A 19,488-nucleotide genomic window follows, 5' to 3' on the forward strand; every position below is an offset into this window, starting at 1 on the left:
CGTGTATCCTAGAATAGTGGAGTCACCCCGTATATCCTAGAATAGGGGAGTCACCCCGTGTATCCTAGAATAGTGGAGTCACCCCGTATATCCTAGAATAGGGGAGTCACCCCGTATATCCTAGAATAGTGGAGTCACCCCGTGTATCCTAGAATAGTGGAGTCACCCCGTGTATCCTAGAATAGTGGAGTCACCCCGTGTATCCTAGAATAGTGGAGTCACCCTGTATATCCTAGAATAGTGGAGTCACCCCGTATATCCTAGAATAGTGGAGTCACCCCGTATATCCTAGAATAGGGGAGTCACCCCGTATATCCTAGAATAGTGGAGTCACCCCGTGTATCCTAGAATAGTGGAGTCACCCCGTGTATCCTAGAATAGTGGAGTCACCCTGTATATCCTAGAATAGTGGAGTCACCCCGTGTATCCTAGAATAGTGGAGTCACCCCGTATATCCTAGAATAGTGGAGTCACCCCGTATATCCTAGAATAGTGGAGTCACCCCGTATATCCTAGAATAGTGGAGTCACCCCGTATATCCTAGAATAGGGAGTCACCCCGTGTATCCTAGAATAGGGGAGTCACCCCGTGTATCCTAGAATAGTGGAGTCACCCCGTGTATCCTAGAATAGGGGAGTCACCCCATATATCCTAGAATAGGGGAGTCACCCCGTGTATCCTAGAATAGGGGAGTCACCCCGTATATCCTAGAATAGTGGAGTCACCCGGTATTATCCTAGAATAGTGGAGTCACCCCGTATATCCTAGAATAGTGGAGTCACCCCGTGTATCCTAGAATAGTGGAGTCACCCCGTGTATCCTAGAATAGGGGAGTCACCCCGTGTATCCTAGAATAGGGGAGTCACCCCGTGTATCCTAGAATAGGGGAGTCACCCCGTATATCCTAGAATAGTGGAGTCACCCCGTATATCCTAGAATAGGGGAGTCACCCCGTGTATCCTAGAATAGGGGAGTCACCCCGTATATCCTAGAATAGTGGAGTCACCCCGTGTATCCTAGAATAGGGGAGTCACCCCGTGTATCCTAGAATAGTGGAGTCACCCCGTATATCCTAGAATAGTGGAGTCACCCCGTATATCCTAGAATAGTGGAGTCACCCCGTATATCCTAGAATAGGGGAGTCACCCCGTATATCCTAGAATAGGGGAGTCACCCCGTATATCCTAGAATAGGGGAGTCACCCCGTGTATCCTAGAATAGGGGAGTCACCCCGTATATCCTAGAATAGTGGAGTCACCCCGTATATCCTAGAATAGGGGAGTCACCCCGTATATCCTAGAATAGTGGAGTCACCCCGTGTATCCTAGAATAGGGGAGTCACCCCGTGTATCCCAGAATAGTGGAGTCACCCCGTGTATCCTAGAATAGGGGAGTCACCCCGTGTATCCTAGAATAGGGGAGTCACCCCGTATATCCTAGAATAGGGGAGTCACCCCGTGTATCCTAGAATAGGGGAGTCACCCCGTGTATCCTAGAATAGGGGAGTCACCCCGTATATCCTAGAATAGTGGAGTCACCCCGTGTATCCTAGAATAGTGGAGTCACCCTGTATATCCTAGAATAGGGGAGTCACCCCGTATATCCTAGAATAGTGGAGTCACCCCGTATATCCTAGAATAGTGGAGTCACCCCGTGTATCCCAGAATAGTGGAGTCACCCCGTGTATCCTAGAATAGTGGAGTCACCCCGTGTATCCTAGAATAGTGGAGTCACCCCGTATATCCTAGAATAGGGGAGTCACCCTGTATATCCTAGAATAGTGGAGTCACCCCGTATATCCTAGAATAGTGGAGTCACCCCGTGTATCCTAGAATAGTGGAGTCACCCCGTATATCCTAGAATAGTGGAGTCACCCCGTGTATCCTAGAATAGTGGAGTCACCCCGTGTATCCTAGAATAGTGGAGTCACCCCGTGTATCCTAGAATAGTGGAGTCACCCCGTGTATCCTAGAATAGTGGAGTCACCCCGTGTATCCTAGAATAGGGGAGTCACCCCGTATATCCTAGAATAGGGGAGTCACCCCGTATATCCTAGAACAGTGGGGTCACCCCATGTATCAATAGTGGGGTCACCCCGTGTATCCTAGAATAGGGGAGTCACTTCGTATATCCCGGCAGGGTATATTTAGGATTTTTAATAAAGAATTTTGTCCCCAGTGCAATGCAACATCTGCCAATGGATTGTGCCTGATATCGCAGCTCAGCTCCATTCTAGAATGTGTCGGCAGAAAAGAATCATTCAACTCCTCTAGTCTGCCCATATCTCCCATGTTATGAATAGTCCCTATCTTATATGAAGGATAGCCTTATACCTATCCCTATCTTATATAAAGGATAGCCTTATACCTATCCCTATCTTATGTGAAGGATAGTCTTATACCTATCACTATCTTATATGAAGGATAGCCTTATACCTATCCTTATCTTATATGAAGGATAGCCTTATACCTATCTCTATCTTATGTGAAGGATAGTCTTATACCTATCCCTATCTTATATGAAGGAGCCTTATACCTATCTCTATCTTATATGAAGGATAGTCTTATACCTATCCCTATCTTATATGAAGGATAGACTTATACCTATCCCTATCTTATATGAAGGATAGTCTTATACCTATCCCTATCTTATATGAAGGATAGCCTTATACCTATCCTTATCTTATATGAAGGATAGCCTTATACCTATCTCTATCTTATGTGAAGGATAGTCTTATACCTATCCCTATCTTATATGAAGGAGCCTTATACCTATCTCTATCTTATATGAAGGATAGTCTTATACCTATCCCTATCTTATATGAAGGATAGACTTATACCTATCCCTATCTTATATGAAGGATAGTCTTATACCTATCCCTATCTTATATGAAGGATAGCCTTATACCTATCTCTATCTTATATGAAGGATAGCCTTATGCCTATCCCTAGCTTATATGAAGGATAGTCTTATACCTATCCCTATCTTATATGAAGGATAGCCTTATACCTATCCCTATCTTATGTGAAGGATAGTCTTCTACCTATCTCTATCTTATATGAAGGATAGTCTTCTACCTATCTCTATCTTATATGAAGGATAGTCTTATACCTATCTCTATCTTATATGAAGGATAGCCTTATACCTATCCCTATCTTATATGAAGGATAGCCTTATGCCTATCCCTATAGTATATGAAGGATAGCTTTATACCGATCTTATATGAAGGATAGCCTTATGCCTATCCCTATCTTATATGTTGGATAGCCTAATGCCTATCTCTATCTTATATGAAGGATAGCCTTCTACCTTATCCCTATAGCCTTTTACCTATCTCTATATTATATGAAGGATAGCCTTATGTCTATCTCTATCTTATATGAAGGACAGCCTTATGTCTATCTCTATCTTATATGAAGGATAGCCTTATGCCTATCCCTATCTTATATGAAGGATAGCCTTATACCTATCTCTATCTTATATGAAGGATAGCCTTATGTCTATCTCTATCTTATATGAAGGATTGCCTTATCCCTATCCCTATCTTATATGAAGGGTAGCCTTATATCTATCTCTATCTTATATGAAGGATAGCCTTATACCTATCTCTATCTTATATGAAGGATAGCCTTATACCTATCTCTATCTTATATGAAGGATAGCCTTATACCTATCTCTATCTTATATGAAGGATAGCCTTATGCCTATCTCTATCTTATATAAAGGATAGCCTTATACCTATCTCTATCTTATATGAAGGATAGCCTTACATCTATCCCTATCTTATATGAAGGATAGCCTTACATCTATCCCTATCTTATATGAAGGATAGCCTTATTCCTATCTCTATCTTATATGAAGGATAGCCTTATACCTATCTCTATCTTATATGAAGGATAGCCTTATACCTATCCCTATCTTATATGAAGGATAGCCTTATACCTATCTCTATCTTATATGAAGGATAGCCTTATACCTATCCCTATCTTATATGAAGGATAGCCTTATACCTATCTCTATCTTATATGAAGGATAGCCTTATGTATATCCCTATCTTATATGAAGGATAGCCTTATACCTATCTCTATCTTATATGAAGGATAGCCTTATACCTATCCCTATCTTATATAAATCATAAGACTATCTCTCCAAAATATTTATATCCTTCTGGAGATGCAGTTTTTTCCTGTTTGAGTTGCTAAGCTGTAATTCCAGACACAACCAATGGACAGATGTGGCGCTGTTGATGGCAGAAAGCAGTTGTTTTTTGTAATCCAGTCTTTCCTAACCAGGGAGCCTCTAGCTGTTGCAAAACTACAACTCCCAGCATAGGATTTAGGGGTACCGGGGGGTCTGCATGATCATGTGCATCTATTGGCAGTGATGTGGCATGTGTGCATTGTCGTCGCTGTGTTTTATGCTGTTTTATGCTTTGTTTGATGTCCCGTCTGTAAATAGATTCTTTGCTCCATGCTTAGAAATACTTGTCATGTACCGTGATCACAGCGCGCGACTGTCATAAGTTACGTATTAGCGATTATATGTGGAGTCTATAATATTACTGTACGGTAGCGTTGGTGGTTTTTTCCCAGATTCTGTCCCTAGCCGTCCCCTGCGTCCTGTCATACACCTATAAGGCAGCCCCATGTTTATACTGCGCCCTACCATCAGAATTACTTGGCTGAGAGGTGAAGCTTGGGAGACGCCATCTTTGTCAGCTGTTCTCTGCGGGGTTACACTTTTAGTGATCCTCATGTCTGTCTCCTCCAGAGGATCCACACTGTCCGTTAAAAAGTAAATCAAAACTTTGGCTACTGAGATGAGAAACACCTTGATATACCTTTCAGGAGCAGTGTGGATCCTCTGGAGGAGGCAGACAGCCAATCAGTGGCCTTGGCTATCCCTAGCCGTCCCCTGCGTCCCGCCATACACCTATAAGGCAGCCCCATGTTTATTCTGGGCCCTACCATCAGAATTATTTGGCTGAGAGGTGAAGCTTGGGAGACGCCATCTTTATCAGCTGTTCTCTGCGGGAGCCTGCTTATTGGTTTTAACCCCTTAAGGACCAAGCATTTTTCAGTTTTTGCACTTTTCCGTTTTTTCCTCCTCACCTTTTAAAAATCTTAACCCTTTAAATGTTCCACCTAAAAAATCCATATGATGGCTTATTTTTTGCGCCACCAATTCTACTTAGTAATGACATCAGTCATTTTTACGGCGAAACGGGGGGGGGGGGGGGGGAAATAATTGTGCGACAAAATTGAAGAACAAAACGCCATCTTGTAACTTTTGGGGGCTTCCATTTCTACACAGTCCATTTTTCGGTAAAAATAACACCTTGTCTTTATTCTGTAGGTCCCTACGATTAAAATGATTCCCTACTTATATAGGTTTGATTTAAAATTGTCATCTTCTGACCCCTATAACTTTATTTTTCAGGGTTGTAGGAGAACTCATTTTTTGCACCGTGATGTGAAACTTCTATCGGTACCATTTTTATTTTGATCGCTTTTTATTCAATAAAAAGTGACCAAAAATACGCTATTTTGGAAAAAATTTTACATGTACGCCATTGACCGTGCGGTTTAATTAATGATATATAATTTTTTTTATAGTTCGGACATTTACGCACACGGCAATACCACATATGTTATTATTTATTTTTGTTTACATCGTTTTTTTTTTTGTTTGATTGTCATGTCTGTCTCCTCCAGAGGATCCACACTGTCCCTTGAATGGTAAATCAAGGCTTTCCTCTCATCTCAACAGCCTTTGGCTGCTGAAATGAGAGGAAAACCTTGATTTACCTTTCTGGAGGCAGACAGCCAATTAGTGGCCTTGGCTATCATGGGCCCTAATCCGGGCATCATGGCTCCCGCCGCGTGATCGGCTGTGGTGGTCATGTGACGATCGTTTCATTCAGGCTGTCGGTGGAGATGGATCCCATATTAATGGCCGATCCTAGGGTTGATATGTACGGGGACTATAGGGTATTGCATATACATACCATACATACTCGGGTACCCAGAGGATAAATAACCCAGGTTCTCTTTACTGTTTCTCCTATAGGACATCCAGGTACCCATCCAGCCCGCTCTCTATATTGTAAATCATTTACTTCTCATTACACCCGATCCGCACTATAATTCTCAGATAAATCACAACTAACCATCACAGCTCCACAATGTACCGCGTGATCCGTCTGTCTTCCTGTATGTTATACATATGTTGCATGGATGTCCGTCACTGACTATGCTTGAATTAATTGACAGCAGAGACAGCAAAGAACGGCATGAAGCCCCTAAAGCCTTGTACAGGGATGTGTTTAGGAAACCATAGGGTGTCACTTACAATGTCCTGTATGTAGCGCTCCATATGGGGCCCTATTGCAAGGTTATGTCTAAAGGGGTACAGCTCTATCTGTATACTGCTGCTGGTATCTCTATGGAATCAGGATATATAGAAGTTATACACCTCCCCTCCAGCTCTATTGTCTGCTGGATCCTCATTTAGAATGTAGCAGTATACAGTATAGAGCCTGGAGAAGGAGGGGTATGACTACTAAGTATATCTGATCCCGATAGAGATAAGCATCAGTATATAGATTGTGTGCTGGTATGAAGAGGTGTATAACTACATACTGCTGCTGGTATCTCTGTGGAATCAGGATATATAGAAGTTATACACCTCCCCTTCAGCTCTATCTGTATACTGCTGCTGCTATCTCTATGGGATCAGTATATATAGTAGTTATACACCTCTTCTCCAGCACAATCTATATACTGCTGCTATCTCTATGGGATCAGATATATATAGTAGTCATACCCCTCCTCTCCAGCTCTATCTGTATACTGCTACAATCTAAATGGGATCAGGACATAGAGCTGGAGGAGAGGTGTATAACTACTATGTGTCCTGATCCCATATACATAGCAGCAGTGTACAGATAGAGCTGGAGGGGAGTTGTATAACTACCATATATCCTGATTCCATAAAGATAGCAGCAGCAGTATACAGATAGAGCTGAAGGGGAGGTGTATAACTACTATATATCCTGATTCCATAAAGATAGCAGCAGCAGTATACAGATAGAGCTAGAGGGGAGGAGTAAAACTACTATATATCTGATCCCATAGAGATAGCAGCAGTATACAGATAGCTGGAGAGGAGAGGTGTATAACTACTATATATTCTGATCTCATTGGGATAGCAGCAGTATACAGATAGAGCTGGGGGGAGGGGTATAACTACAATATCTGTATACTGCACAAGAACCTCTTCATTATTTTCTAAATATAGCCAAAGAAAATAAACATATATAAGGGATAAGATGTCTGATCACGGAGGGGGGTCCGGCCACTGGGACCCCCTGCCATCTGCGGTCCAGCACATTTATGTTCAGAACGCCAATTTTGGGCGGCTGTGGTCGTGATGTCACGCCTCCTCCATTCCTGTCTATGGGAGGGGGCGTGGCGGCCGTCGGGCCCTCTCCCATAGACATGAATGGAGGGGGCGTGACATCACGGCCACCTGAAATGTTCAGAACGCCAGGTGGCTGTGCCGGAGATTGGAGTACCCCTTTAAGCACATTACATCAATAGTGGTATAACTGGCTTAGTTCTTCTGGATCTGCTGTGAATTATCACGTCCTCTGCCCTGATCATTGACTGAATATAATAACACTTGTGTGTTTGTGCCACGTAATGATCATGTAAGGGAGGGGAACTATTAATGGCGCCCTGTTGTTGTCTTCCTGTGGCTGCGCCCTGCTCCTGGGCTGTCCGCTTCCCGTTACTAATGAGCGGTTGTTTTCCCTCCCCGCTTTGCGTTGGTTCTGCGGTTACATCCTAGCTCTTCATACAGATACAGCTGCCGGTCTGCTCATGCGCAGCATCCACTTGGTGACACAGAGACTCAACTCGCAGTGGAGGCCGGACATGAGCATCTCATTGGCTGCCCTGGAGCTGCTGTCTGGTCTCGCCAAGGTCAGTGGACAATACGTTTCCTTCTGGGTTTATAGCGGGTGGGTGGCGGAGTGTCATGTGATACGGTCCCCTGTGAGTTACGACACCATCACAGATCATGTTTTACACAATGTCTAGTTCTCCCGTTTCCTAAGACGATATTCGGTCCTGGACAAAGTTTTGACTGACACAAATTTTTCCTTTCACACAGTTTGCGGTTTCAGTTTCTCTAGTGCTCATTTGCATTAAAGGGGAAGTCTCATGCTAAATGTATTCCCTATCTGCAGGCTTGGGGATAAGTTTTAGATCCCGGAGGGTCTGACCACTGGGCCCCCTACAATTTCCTGTACAGGGCCCCGGCTCTCCTCAGGACCATCCATGTGTGGGGATGAATAAAGAATATCTAACCATCATCCAAGAGGAACATCCCCCAACCATCCAGGAGCGAGGTGGTGAGGACCAAGGCAGAAGTGATCACTAAGGGGCTCGGAGAACAAAACATTGACATTTTAGGTCCATGGCCGCGAAACTCTCCAGATCTCAGTCCTATTGAGGACCTTTGGTCAATCCTCAAAAAGTTCAATATAGGGACGTTTCGGCACTTCTGTGGAATCTGCACGAGGTAGGGTAAAGCCACAGGTAGAAGAGGATACCCAGCACTCACCAGTAAGGCACTGTGAAGGTTTATTATGCCATAGTGTAGGACAAGGACGCGTTTCAGCGTGGGAGCCTTCCTCAGCTGTCTGCCTCAGGCTCCCACACCGAAACGCGTCCTTGTACTACACTATGGCATAACAAATCTTCACAGTGCCTTACTGGTGAGTGCTGGGTATCCTCTTTCTTCAATCCTCCAAAAGGGGCAGGACAAACAAAAACCCAGAAATAGTGATAAACCCCGCACAGTGATGGGGTATGAATGGGAGGTCAGAGGTCAGGACTGGGCCCAGACGATAATATCCAGCATGTTGGGGTGGGCGGGGGGACTGAAGAAGGGTCAGCACTGGGAATATTGAATCTTATAATATTCTGTATTTGCAATTCTAGAGTTTAAAGGGGTACTCAGCTGCTCAACGTTCGGAACAAACTGTTCCGAACGCCGGAGTCGGGAGCTTGTGACCTCATAGCCCCGCCCCCCCAATGCAAGTCTATGGGAGGGGGTGTGGCATCCATCACGCCCCCTCCCATAGACTTGCATTGAGGGGGCGCCGGCAAACGCTGAGCAGCGGAGTACCCCTTTAAGGGGTGGTCCGGTATTTTACTTCTTATTTCTTAGCCAAAAGATAAGTGTCTGTGTCCTACACAGTGTTACAGCTCTTCTCGTGCACGGAGCTGGGTGGGGGTCGACACATTCCCTCCGTGCATGTCTATGGGAGAGCCAGAGATACATGAGCGCTTCACTCGTGTATCTCTGGCTCTCCCATAGAGATGCACGGAGGGAATGTGGACCCCCACTCTATGCAGAAGATTGAGCTGGAACGGAGCGGTCAAACCCTTCACGTTCAGACACTTTACAGAAGTAAAATACTGGATTTACGTCACACTGATAAACGTATCCCCTATCCATACAAGATCGGGGGGGCGCGACCGCTGGGCCCCCTTGCGATCTCCTGTATGGGGCCCCTGGCAGAGTCCATTATCTTATAATTACATCAGTAACCATAGAAACATCCGATTAAAAGATCATAAATCACTGGACCAGAAAAACTGTGTGAAATCCAAAATTTGTCAGTCTCAAAACTTCTGTCCGTGGCTGTATTTGCCGTATGCTGTTGGTCATATACAGTGGTGTACGCTGGGGATAGGACCTTCCAAAAAAAAAAATGGTATACTCACCTAGCCCTTTATCTGGGCATCGGAGTTATAATGCCAGTATATACATTTCTATAGCAGTGGGAATCTTAGTAGAGCGGTCCACCAGTCCGGCACTGATCAGCGGGGTCCTTGCTGTGGTTTTGTTCTGTTTCTGTTGCTGCCATTACTTATCTGTACGTGTTCATCCTTCTTTTCTCCAGGTAAAGGTCGGCATTGACTCCACGGATCGGAAGCGGGCAGTGAGTTCTGTCTGTACGTACATCGTGTACCAGTGTTCGCGCCCGGCTCCGCATCACTCCAGGGACCTGCACTCCATGATTGTCGCTGCGTTCCAGTGCCTGTGCGTCTGGCTCACCGAGCACCCCGATATGTTAAATGAAAAGGTGACTGAACAATTTCTCTTCGGCTACTCCCAGAAACAGCGCCACTCACGTCCCTAGGTTGTGTCTGGTATTGTAGCTCAGACATGATAAAACAATAATCTTGACCACACAGATCGCAGTCCAGCTCCGATTAGCATCGTGTCCCTCACATAGAGCTGGGCGGTATGACCAAATATGTGTATCACAGGATTTTTGTAACTTATAACTTTTATAACACGGTATATAACGGTATTTCTTTCACCCCAAAATCATGTTACCCACCAGCACTGTTCTGCTTCCCCCCAATTGACAGCCCAGCGGGGTACTACTCACATATGTCACCCGCAAGCACTGCCCTACTCCTCTTTGTTGGGGGCCGCCGGCGATGGAACTCGCTGTACGCCAGTGGTCTCCAACCTGCGGACCTCCAGCTGTTGCAAAACTGCAACTCCCAGCATGCTGGGAGTTGTAGTTTTGCAACAGCTGGAGATCCGCAGGTTGGAGACCACTGCTGTACACTGTATCCCTATGCCCGGGCTGCAAAAGAACAGCCGTCAGCCTATCACCGGCCGGAGGCTGAGCCCACTGTCATGTAAGAAGCCGGCCAGAGCTCCTTACATGACAGTGGGCTCAGCCTATCACTGACCGGGGCGGGACATCGCTCCGGCCGGTGATAGGCTGACAGCTCTCAGACGTTCCAGTCCCCAGCGTGCGGCCGACATAGGTAAGTTAAAGTTTATTTTCTTTATCTTTTGCAGCCTGGGCATAGGGTTAAAGTGTACAGCAGTGGTCTCAAACCTGCGGACCTCCAGCTGTTGCAAAACTACAACTCCCAGTTGGCTGTCCGGGCATGCCGGGAGTTGTAGTTTTGCAACATCTGGAGGTCCGCAGGTTGTAGACCACTGGCGTACAGCGAGTTCCAGCGCCGGCGGCCCCCAACAAAGAGGAGGAGGGCAGTGCTTGTGAGTGACATATGTGAGTAGTGTTGCGGTATGGGAAAAATTAATATCGTGCAGCCCAAAAAGTTCGGTATGAACCGGTACACCGCCCAGCCCTACCCTCACATATAGCTCTTGTTTTAACCCTTTATTGGTTTAGAAATCTGTAGTTTGGTCACATATGTAATGACTGGGTAATAAAAATAAATAAGAGGCGCGCTCCTAGTGAAATATTGTATTATGTTCGGGTATCCTGTGCTAGATAATGCACCTTACTAGGGGTGTGAATCGCCAAGAATTTGGCGATATGATTCGAATCACGATACCAGTGTGGCGATTCGATATATCCCGATATATCGCTATACCGTCTAGGTGACGATACATCGCGATATATCCCTATACATCGCCCAACAGGGAGCATTCACAGATCCCTTTAGATGCTGCTGTCAGCTTTGACAGCGGCGATCTAGTAGTCCAGCGCGCACTTTTCTCATTTTATCCCGTCCGGGCTGCAAAATAAAATAAAACGCACTTTATCTTACCTGCCAACGAGCCCCCGGAGCTCCGGTACAGGTGATCGGTCCCCGGACTGTATTCTTCTTACTTCCTGTTAGCCCGGCACGTCACACGGAGCTTCAGCCTATCACCGGCCGAGGCGGGACATCGCTCCGTGTGACGTGCCGGGCTAACAGGAAGTAAGAAGAATACAGCCCGGGGACCGAACACCTGTACTGGAGTGTATCGGAGCTCCGCGGGCTCGTTGGCAGGTAAGAGAGAGTGCGTTTTCTTTTATTTTGCAGCCCGGACGGGATAAAACGAGAAAAGTGCGCGCCGGACTACTCCTTTAATAGCCAGCCGCGGCGATCGCTGCATGCTGGCTATTAGCGGCGGCCCCCGGCTACTGAGAACAGCTGGGGGCTGCAGAGTATGGAGCGGGCACGAGTCGGAGCCCGCTCCATACACCCAGAGCGCTGCCGCGTCAGATCCGGCCTGCCCGGCTCCACAAATGTGGAACTTGTATCTCCTGATACCGGGACATGCTGTTCCGGGGTCAGGAGATACAAATTCCACATCCCTAAAAGAATCGATTCAGTATCGCCAAGTGAAAAAATCGCGATAATCGCGCAAATCGATTTTTTTCTTACATCCCTACACCTTACCATATGGAGTGCTGAGAGCACAACACTTTGATATGCATGTAGACTCGCTCGGAGCTGGTAGATCCAGATAGGTGGCTGCCTCAGCGTCCTTGACCTCCAGGATAAACAAACTTTGGACGTTTTTTTCTTTTTTTTTTTTACGGTGCCTTCCCTATAATAACACTTGCCAAATATATATATATATATATATATATATATATATATATATATGTATATATATAATATAATTTTTTTTTTTTTTTTTTTTTTTAACAAAATGGCAATTTATTGGTTAAAGTTCAACTCAAAGGTTTCGAACCCTTACCGGGTTCTTTGTCAGGCAGAGGGTGTTACATACATAAATCGTGCCAACTTTAAATTTACAAACAGTCGTAGATTTAAAGTTGGCGCGCTTTATGTATTTAACACCCTCTGCCTGATGAAGAAGCCGGTCAGGGTTCGAAACCTTTGAGTTGCACTTTTACTAATAAATTGCCATTATGTTCTATAAAAAAAAAAAAACTTTGGCAAGTTTTACTATAGGGAAGGCACCATAAAAAAAACTTACAAAAAAATGTTTACCCTTTTTTTGCTTTTACATGTGTAATGACGGACTTCTGCTGTAATATTTTTATTTTTTCCCCCTATTCCAGGACTGCCTGAAGGAGGTGCTGGAGATTGTAGAGCTGGGAATATCTGGAAGCAAATCCAGGAACCTCGAACAGCAAGAAGTGCGTTTTAAAGCGGATAAAGAGCACAACCCGGCGTCTATGAGAGTGAAAGATGCCGCAGAAGCCACATTAACCTGGTACGTATAATGCTCTGGAAGATAAGTACAGACCGGTAGAATGGGTTACAGGCCGGATACCACTAAGCACATTAGTCGGGCAGCCCGTCCGTGGGTAATGGCGGACATCAACGATGTCAACACTGATGTCCGCCATTAACCCCTCAGATGCTGTGATCAGTACCGATTGCAGCATTAGCGGTGCAGCGGGCGACTGATAGAACCCCTGCAAATTCACCAGGGGTGGTCCGATAAGTCAAGATGGCTGCCGGAGGTCCCCTCAGCTGTCTTAAAGGGGCTATCCAGGAAAAAATATATTTTATATATAGCAACTGGCTCCAGAAAGTTAAACAGATTTGTAAATTACTATTAAAAAAAATCTTAATCCTTTCAGTACTTATGGGCTGCTGAAGTTGAGTTATTTTCTGTCTAAGTGCTCTTTGATGATGCCTGTTTCGGGAACTGTCCAGAGTAGAAGCAAATCCCCATAACAAACCTCTTCTACTCTGTGCAGTTCTCGAGACAGACAGAGATGTCAGCAGAGAGCACCGTTGCCAGACAGAAAAGAACAACTCAACTTCAGTAGCTGATAATTATTGGAAGGATTAAGATTCTGTAATAGGAGTATTTTACAAATCTGGTTAACTTTCTGGACCCCGTTGATATAAAAAAAAAGTTTTTGTCCTGGAATACCCCTTTAAGGCAGCTCCGGCTATCTATCCGGCCCCCGTGTTCTCTTACTAAAGAAAAATCTAACAGAAGTAGATGATGATGATGATGATAAATTTGTTGCACAATAATTCAGGGTTCTAATCCAGAGAAATGGGATATTTCATCTGACAGGATGTTTATGTTTATAATTCACATAAAAATAAAATAAAACAATCCTTAAAGATATGGTAGCAGAAAATTTTTATTGGTACAAAAAAAAGGGGGAAAACCACTTAAAGGGGTACACGGTGCTCCAGCGTTCTGAATATTTTGTTCAGAATGCTTGGAGCCACCGGCCGTGATGCCCCCAATAGTGATGGCATGCCAAGCCCCCTCCATTCATGTCTATGGGAGCGGCCGTGTCGGCCGACACGCATGGAGGGGGCCAGGCGGTGACATCACTGCCACAGGAACCTGGTGTATGTTTAGAACACCGGGAGATTGCGGAGGGCACTAGCTGCTGGGACCCCTCGCGATAAGACATCTTATCCCCTATCCAAAGGGAAGCCTTGATTTACCTTTCAGGGACAATATAGATCCTCTAAAGGAGGCAGAAAGGCCTTTTGCTGTCCAGGCATGTTGGGAGTTGTAGTTTTACAACAGCTGGAGACACACTGTTTGGGAAACACTGCTATATATTCTAGTCTGGCTAGAACCCAGACTCCCACTTTACATTCTTCATGGTGTCTACGATGTCTAGCAGTGGAGTACCCCTTTAATAGGAGGGAAGTCATTTAATTGACGTCTGCACCCCCAGAATCATCACCGCTAAACTTTTACATGGAAAAATACTAGTCAGGGGTATCAGTATATATAATATGTAAGAAGTTATCTTAATGACCGGTATGTGTTGGGTATAAAATAGGCAGTGCGTCACCATAAGTAAAGGGTGTGTGTGTGTGTGTGTGTGTATATATATATATATATATATATATATATATATATATTTATATATATAATGTGTGTGTGTGTGTAATGTAGTAATCCTTAGGATGTGCTTTACCTCTTGTATTAGACTTTATGTGTATATATGTGTGTGTATGTGTGTGTGTGTGTGTGTATATATATAATATATATATATATATATATATATATATATATATATATATATATATAGGTGTAATGTAGTAATACGTATAATTCACTGCACACACACCCCTTGGGATGTGCTTTACCACTTGTATTAGACTTTGTGTATATATGTTTTTCCTCCCAGTATTATGCAGCTTGTTGGGGCCTTCCCACCGCCCAGCGGCCCTGCCTCTCCTTGCAGTCTGGTGAACGAGACAACGCTGATCACTTACTCCCGACTGCCCACCGTCAGCAAGTACAGCTTCCGTTATTATGTGCTGGATAACAGCGTCATACTGGCCATGCTGGAGCAGCCGCTTGGGAATGAGCAGAGTAAGGATTACTTGTATTACGTATGCATACTTCATTGGTATAATAGCACTTAGATCATAATAATTCTTTATTGGTATACATTAAAATAGAAAACACGTACCGTATATACTCGAGTATAAGCCGACCCGAGTATAAGCCGAGACCCCTAATTTCAACCCAAAATCCCAGGAAAAGTTATTGACTCGAGTATAAGCCTAGGGTGGGAAATACCTCATCCCCCCCTGTCATCATCCAGACCCGTCATTAACATCCTCATCCCCTTGTCATCATCCCACACATCCCCCCTTCATCATCCCCTTGTCATCATCCCACACATCCCCCCTTCATCATCCCCTTATCATCCCACACATCCCCCCTTCATCATCCCCTTGTAATCATCCCCACCCCCCTTCATCATCCCCACACCCCCCCTTCATCATCCTCTTCTCATCATTCGCCCTCAGTGGTCTTCAACCTGCGGACCTCCAGAGGTTTCAAAACTACAACTCCCAGCAAGCCCGGGCAGCCATCGGCTGTCCGGGCTTGCTGGGAGTTGTAGTTTTGAAACCTCCGGAGGTCCGCAGGTTGAAGACCACTGCGGCCTTCAACATCATCCAGCCCCCTCTCACCCCCTTTAGTTCTGAGTACTCACCTCCGCTCGGCGCTGGTCCGGTCCTGCAGGGCTGTCCGGTGAGGAGGTGGTCTGGGCTGCTATCTTCACCGGGGGCGCCTCTTCTCCGCGCTTCCGGCCCGGAATAGAGGCGTTGCCTTGACAATGACGCAGAAGTACGTTGGCAATGAACGCACCTCTGCGTCGTTGTCACGGCAACGTGACTATTCTGAGGCCGGGCCCGAAGCGCTTAGAAGAGGCCTCCCCGGTGAAGATAGCAGCCCGGAACCACTATCCCACCGGACCGCCTCCTCTCCGGACAGTCCTGCAGGACCGGACCAGCGCCGAGCGGAGGTGAGTACTCAGAACTAAAGGGGGTGAGAGGGGGCTGGATGATGTTGAAGGCCGCAGTGGTCTTCAACCTGCGGACCTCCGGAGGTTTCAAAACTACAACTCCCAGCAAGCCCGGACAGCCGATGGCTGCCCGGGCTTGCTGGGAGATGTAGTTTTGAAACCTCTGGAAGTCCGCAGGTTGAAGACCACTGCGGGTGGGGGAGTTCACTCGAGTATAAGCCGAGGGGGGTGTTTTCAGCACGAAAAATCGTGCTGAAAAACTCTGCTTATACTCGAGTATATACGGTACATAAATAAATGTGGATAGGATATATAGATAAGACAAATATGTGGCAAAGCACAGCCGATCCTTGTTACTGGACCAGTTACCAACGGCCCCACTACACTGGCCCTGCTAGTCCGGATGGACCCCCTACCTGTTAAAGGGGTATTCCGGGCAAAAACTTCTTTGGATAGGGGATAAGATTTCTGATTGCGGGGGGCCCACTGCTGGGACCCCCCGCGATCTCCCTGCAGCACCCACATTCTATGTGGGGCTGCGTCTCCAGTTTTGGAAACCTCCGGGACTGGGGACGTGACGTCACGCCACGCCCCCTCCATTCATGTCTATGGGAGGGGGCGTGACGGCCGTGGGGCGGGGTTGGGGTTGGCAGGAGATTTACGAAACCCGGAATGCGGGTGCTCATGGGAGATCGGGGGGGTCCCAGCAGCGGGGCCCCGGCGATCAGACATCTTATCCCCTATCCTTTGTATAGGGGATAATATGTTTTTGCCCGGAATACCCCTTTAACAGGTAGGGGGTCCATACGGACTAGCAGGGCCAGTGTAGTGGGGCCGTTGGTAACTGGTCCAGTGTCAAGGATCGGCTGTGCCACATATTTGTGTTATCTATATATCCTATCCACATTTATTTATGTACGTGTTTTCTACTTTAATGTTTACCAATAAAGAATTCTTTTTATGACCTAAGTGTTATTTTTTCCAAACAGTTTGTCTCCAGCTGTTGCAAAACTATAACTCTCAGCATGCCCGGACAACCTTTGGTTGTCCGGGCATGCTGGGAGTTGTGGTTTTGCCACAGCTGGGGGGAGGCGCAGTTTGAAGATCACTGCACTAAGGGATAAGATGACAGGGAAGCCTTGATTTACCTTTCAGGGACAATATGGATCCTCTAAAGCAGTGTTTCCCAACCCAGTCCTCAAGGCACACCAACAGTCCAGGATTTTAATTTTTCCCTGTTCTATTCCAATGGAGTAACTGATAAAACCCGGAATATTGGTGTCCTTGAGGACTGGGTTGGGAAACACTGCTCTAAAGGAGGCAGACAGGCCTTTGCTGTCCTGGCATGCTGGCAGTTGTAGTTTTAAAACAGCTGGAGGCACATTGTTTGGAAAACACTGCTATATATTCTAGTCTGTCTAGAACCCAGACTCCCACTTTACATTCTTCATGGTCACAGAAGCCGTATATACAGAGCATTCCAATTTAATGTACCTCAAACTTGTATTTACTAGAAGGTTCTATCCTTAGGCAGCCCGAGTCCGTCCATCACTGTCCTGATCAGAGGCATGTCAGGACGCCATGCGTGGGCCCTGCAGCTCTGCCACCTACCGCGAGCAGCAAGAGCCAATCAGAGAGTGAGTATTTAAAAACCGAAATAGCTAAATGTGACTGTAATGAGGTATAATACTTAGCCAAGCTTGTATGTGTGCTCAATGGGAAGGGGTTAAAAAAAAGCTGCTGCCAGACACCCCTGTCTATGGGAACAAAGGGATAGGGCAGTAGAAATCCAAGATAGGGAGGGAAGGAATGGGTAACAGGCTGCATCCCACTAATCAGGGAGTTCGGGTGACTGTTATATAATGTGTATGGACAACTTAAAGGGGTATTCAGCCTTTTTAAGCCCCTTAACGACAATGGGCGTAAGTGTACGTCCTGGTACTTTACACACCACATAAATTTACATCCTATACATAGAGAGAGAACAGGAGCTGCGCTCTCTTCATGCATGGTGGGTCCTGGCTGCTATCAGGGATCACACTGATCAATACTGATGAATCCGAAGCATATCGGGGCTTTGTAAGACTCATGGGACCACCATATGTATGTGTGTATATATGTGTGTGTGTGTGTGTGTGTGTGTCTGTGTGTGTGTATATATATATATATATATATATATATATATATATATATATATATATATATATATATATATATATATATATAAAATAAAATACATTTTAAGGCTGGAATACCCCTTAAAAGGCATAAATAATTTATAATTAGGGGCTGTGATTACCGGTATCAACCCGTTTGTTATATATAAAAGGGGCCAGTAATATGCGTGTGCCATAAATATAACATAGGCGACCGGTTGTTCAGCTTTTTCCTTCTGTTTACAGATGTTTATTCCTGAGGCCAGACCGGAGCCTAAGAACGATGTTGGTATAAAATACTATGTGAAGCATCGTCCGTTCCCCGAGGAGGTGGATAAGATCCCATTTGTCAAGGCTGATCTGAGTATTCCAGACCTGCATGAAATTGTTACCGAAGAGGTAAGGCCGGGTCCTCCGCTGTGTCCTCCGCTGGGGTCCTCCGCCGGGGTCCTCCGCTGTGGTCCTCCGCCGGGGTCCTCCGCTGTGGTCCTCCGCCGGGGTCCTCCGCCGGGGTCCTCCGCCGGGGTCCTCCGCTGGGGTCCTCCTTTAGCTTCTGATCAGACACATTGTTTATTTGGGCCTTATGTACATGGCTGTGTACAACCTCTGGTCTGTAATAGGCGCCCATACAATTCTCTGCCTCAGATTTTAAGACTATTCTATAAATCTAATTATATATATATATTTTTTTTTGGTGCTGCTACTTTCGTCGAAATTCCACTTAGAAATTCCGGTTCGGCAGTGGGATTTTGCTGCACCTTGCACACAGCAGAATACCGTGTTCCGGGCTCCACATAATAATGAACATGTTTATTCTTTCGGCAGATTTCCTTGTGGACTTCATTGTCACCCATTTTTTTGCACTTTTGCATATATGTGACTTTTTGATCACTATTTCATTATTTTCTGGAATGTGACTATATATATATATATATATATATATATATATATATATTGTTTTTTTTTTTTTACCGTTTTTACCAAATGGGATCATTAACATAATATTTTATTGGGTAGGATATTTACGCATATGATAATTTTTTGTTTTTGTTTTTTGCACTCTTTGCAAAATGAGGGGGGGGGGGGGTTATTCATATTTTAACCCCTTTAAGGGCAATGGACATAAATATACGTCCTGATGTGATGGGTCATTTACGTCCTGTACATGGAGCGAGCACCAGAGCGGCGTTAACTTCTTGCACGGCAGGTCCCAGCTGCTATCAGCCAGGAACCCACTGGAAATGGCAGACATCAGCGATGTCAGCACTGATG

At 45.5% G+C, this 19,488-nt stretch overlaps 1 protein-coding gene across 1 annotated transcript in view; it reads left to right on the plus strand.

Annotated features, from left to right (window-relative positions):
- RALGAPB (Ral GTPase activating protein non-catalytic subunit beta) overlaps nt 1–19,488 on the plus strand; it is a gene marked incomplete at its 5' end in the record, with an annotated part of 97,403 nt that overhangs the window by 65,243 nt on the left and 12,672 nt on the right. Inside the window, 6 exon segments of the mRNA XM_056547540.1 lie at nt 7,852–7,985; nt 9,977–10,159; nt 12,869–13,023; nt 14,930–15,117; nt 17,591–17,697; nt 18,463–18,615. Coding sequence (XP_056403515.1) covers nt 7,852–7,985; nt 9,977–10,159; nt 12,869–13,023; nt 14,930–15,117; nt 17,591–17,697; nt 18,463–18,615 — 920 coding nt within the window.

This window comes from Hyla sarda, chromosome 12 (assembly GCF_029499605.1).
Source record: "Hyla sarda isolate aHylSar1 chromosome 12, aHylSar1.hap1, whole genome shotgun sequence".
Lineage (NCBI taxonomy): Eukaryota > Metazoa > Chordata > Amphibia > Anura > Hylidae > Hyla > Hyla sarda.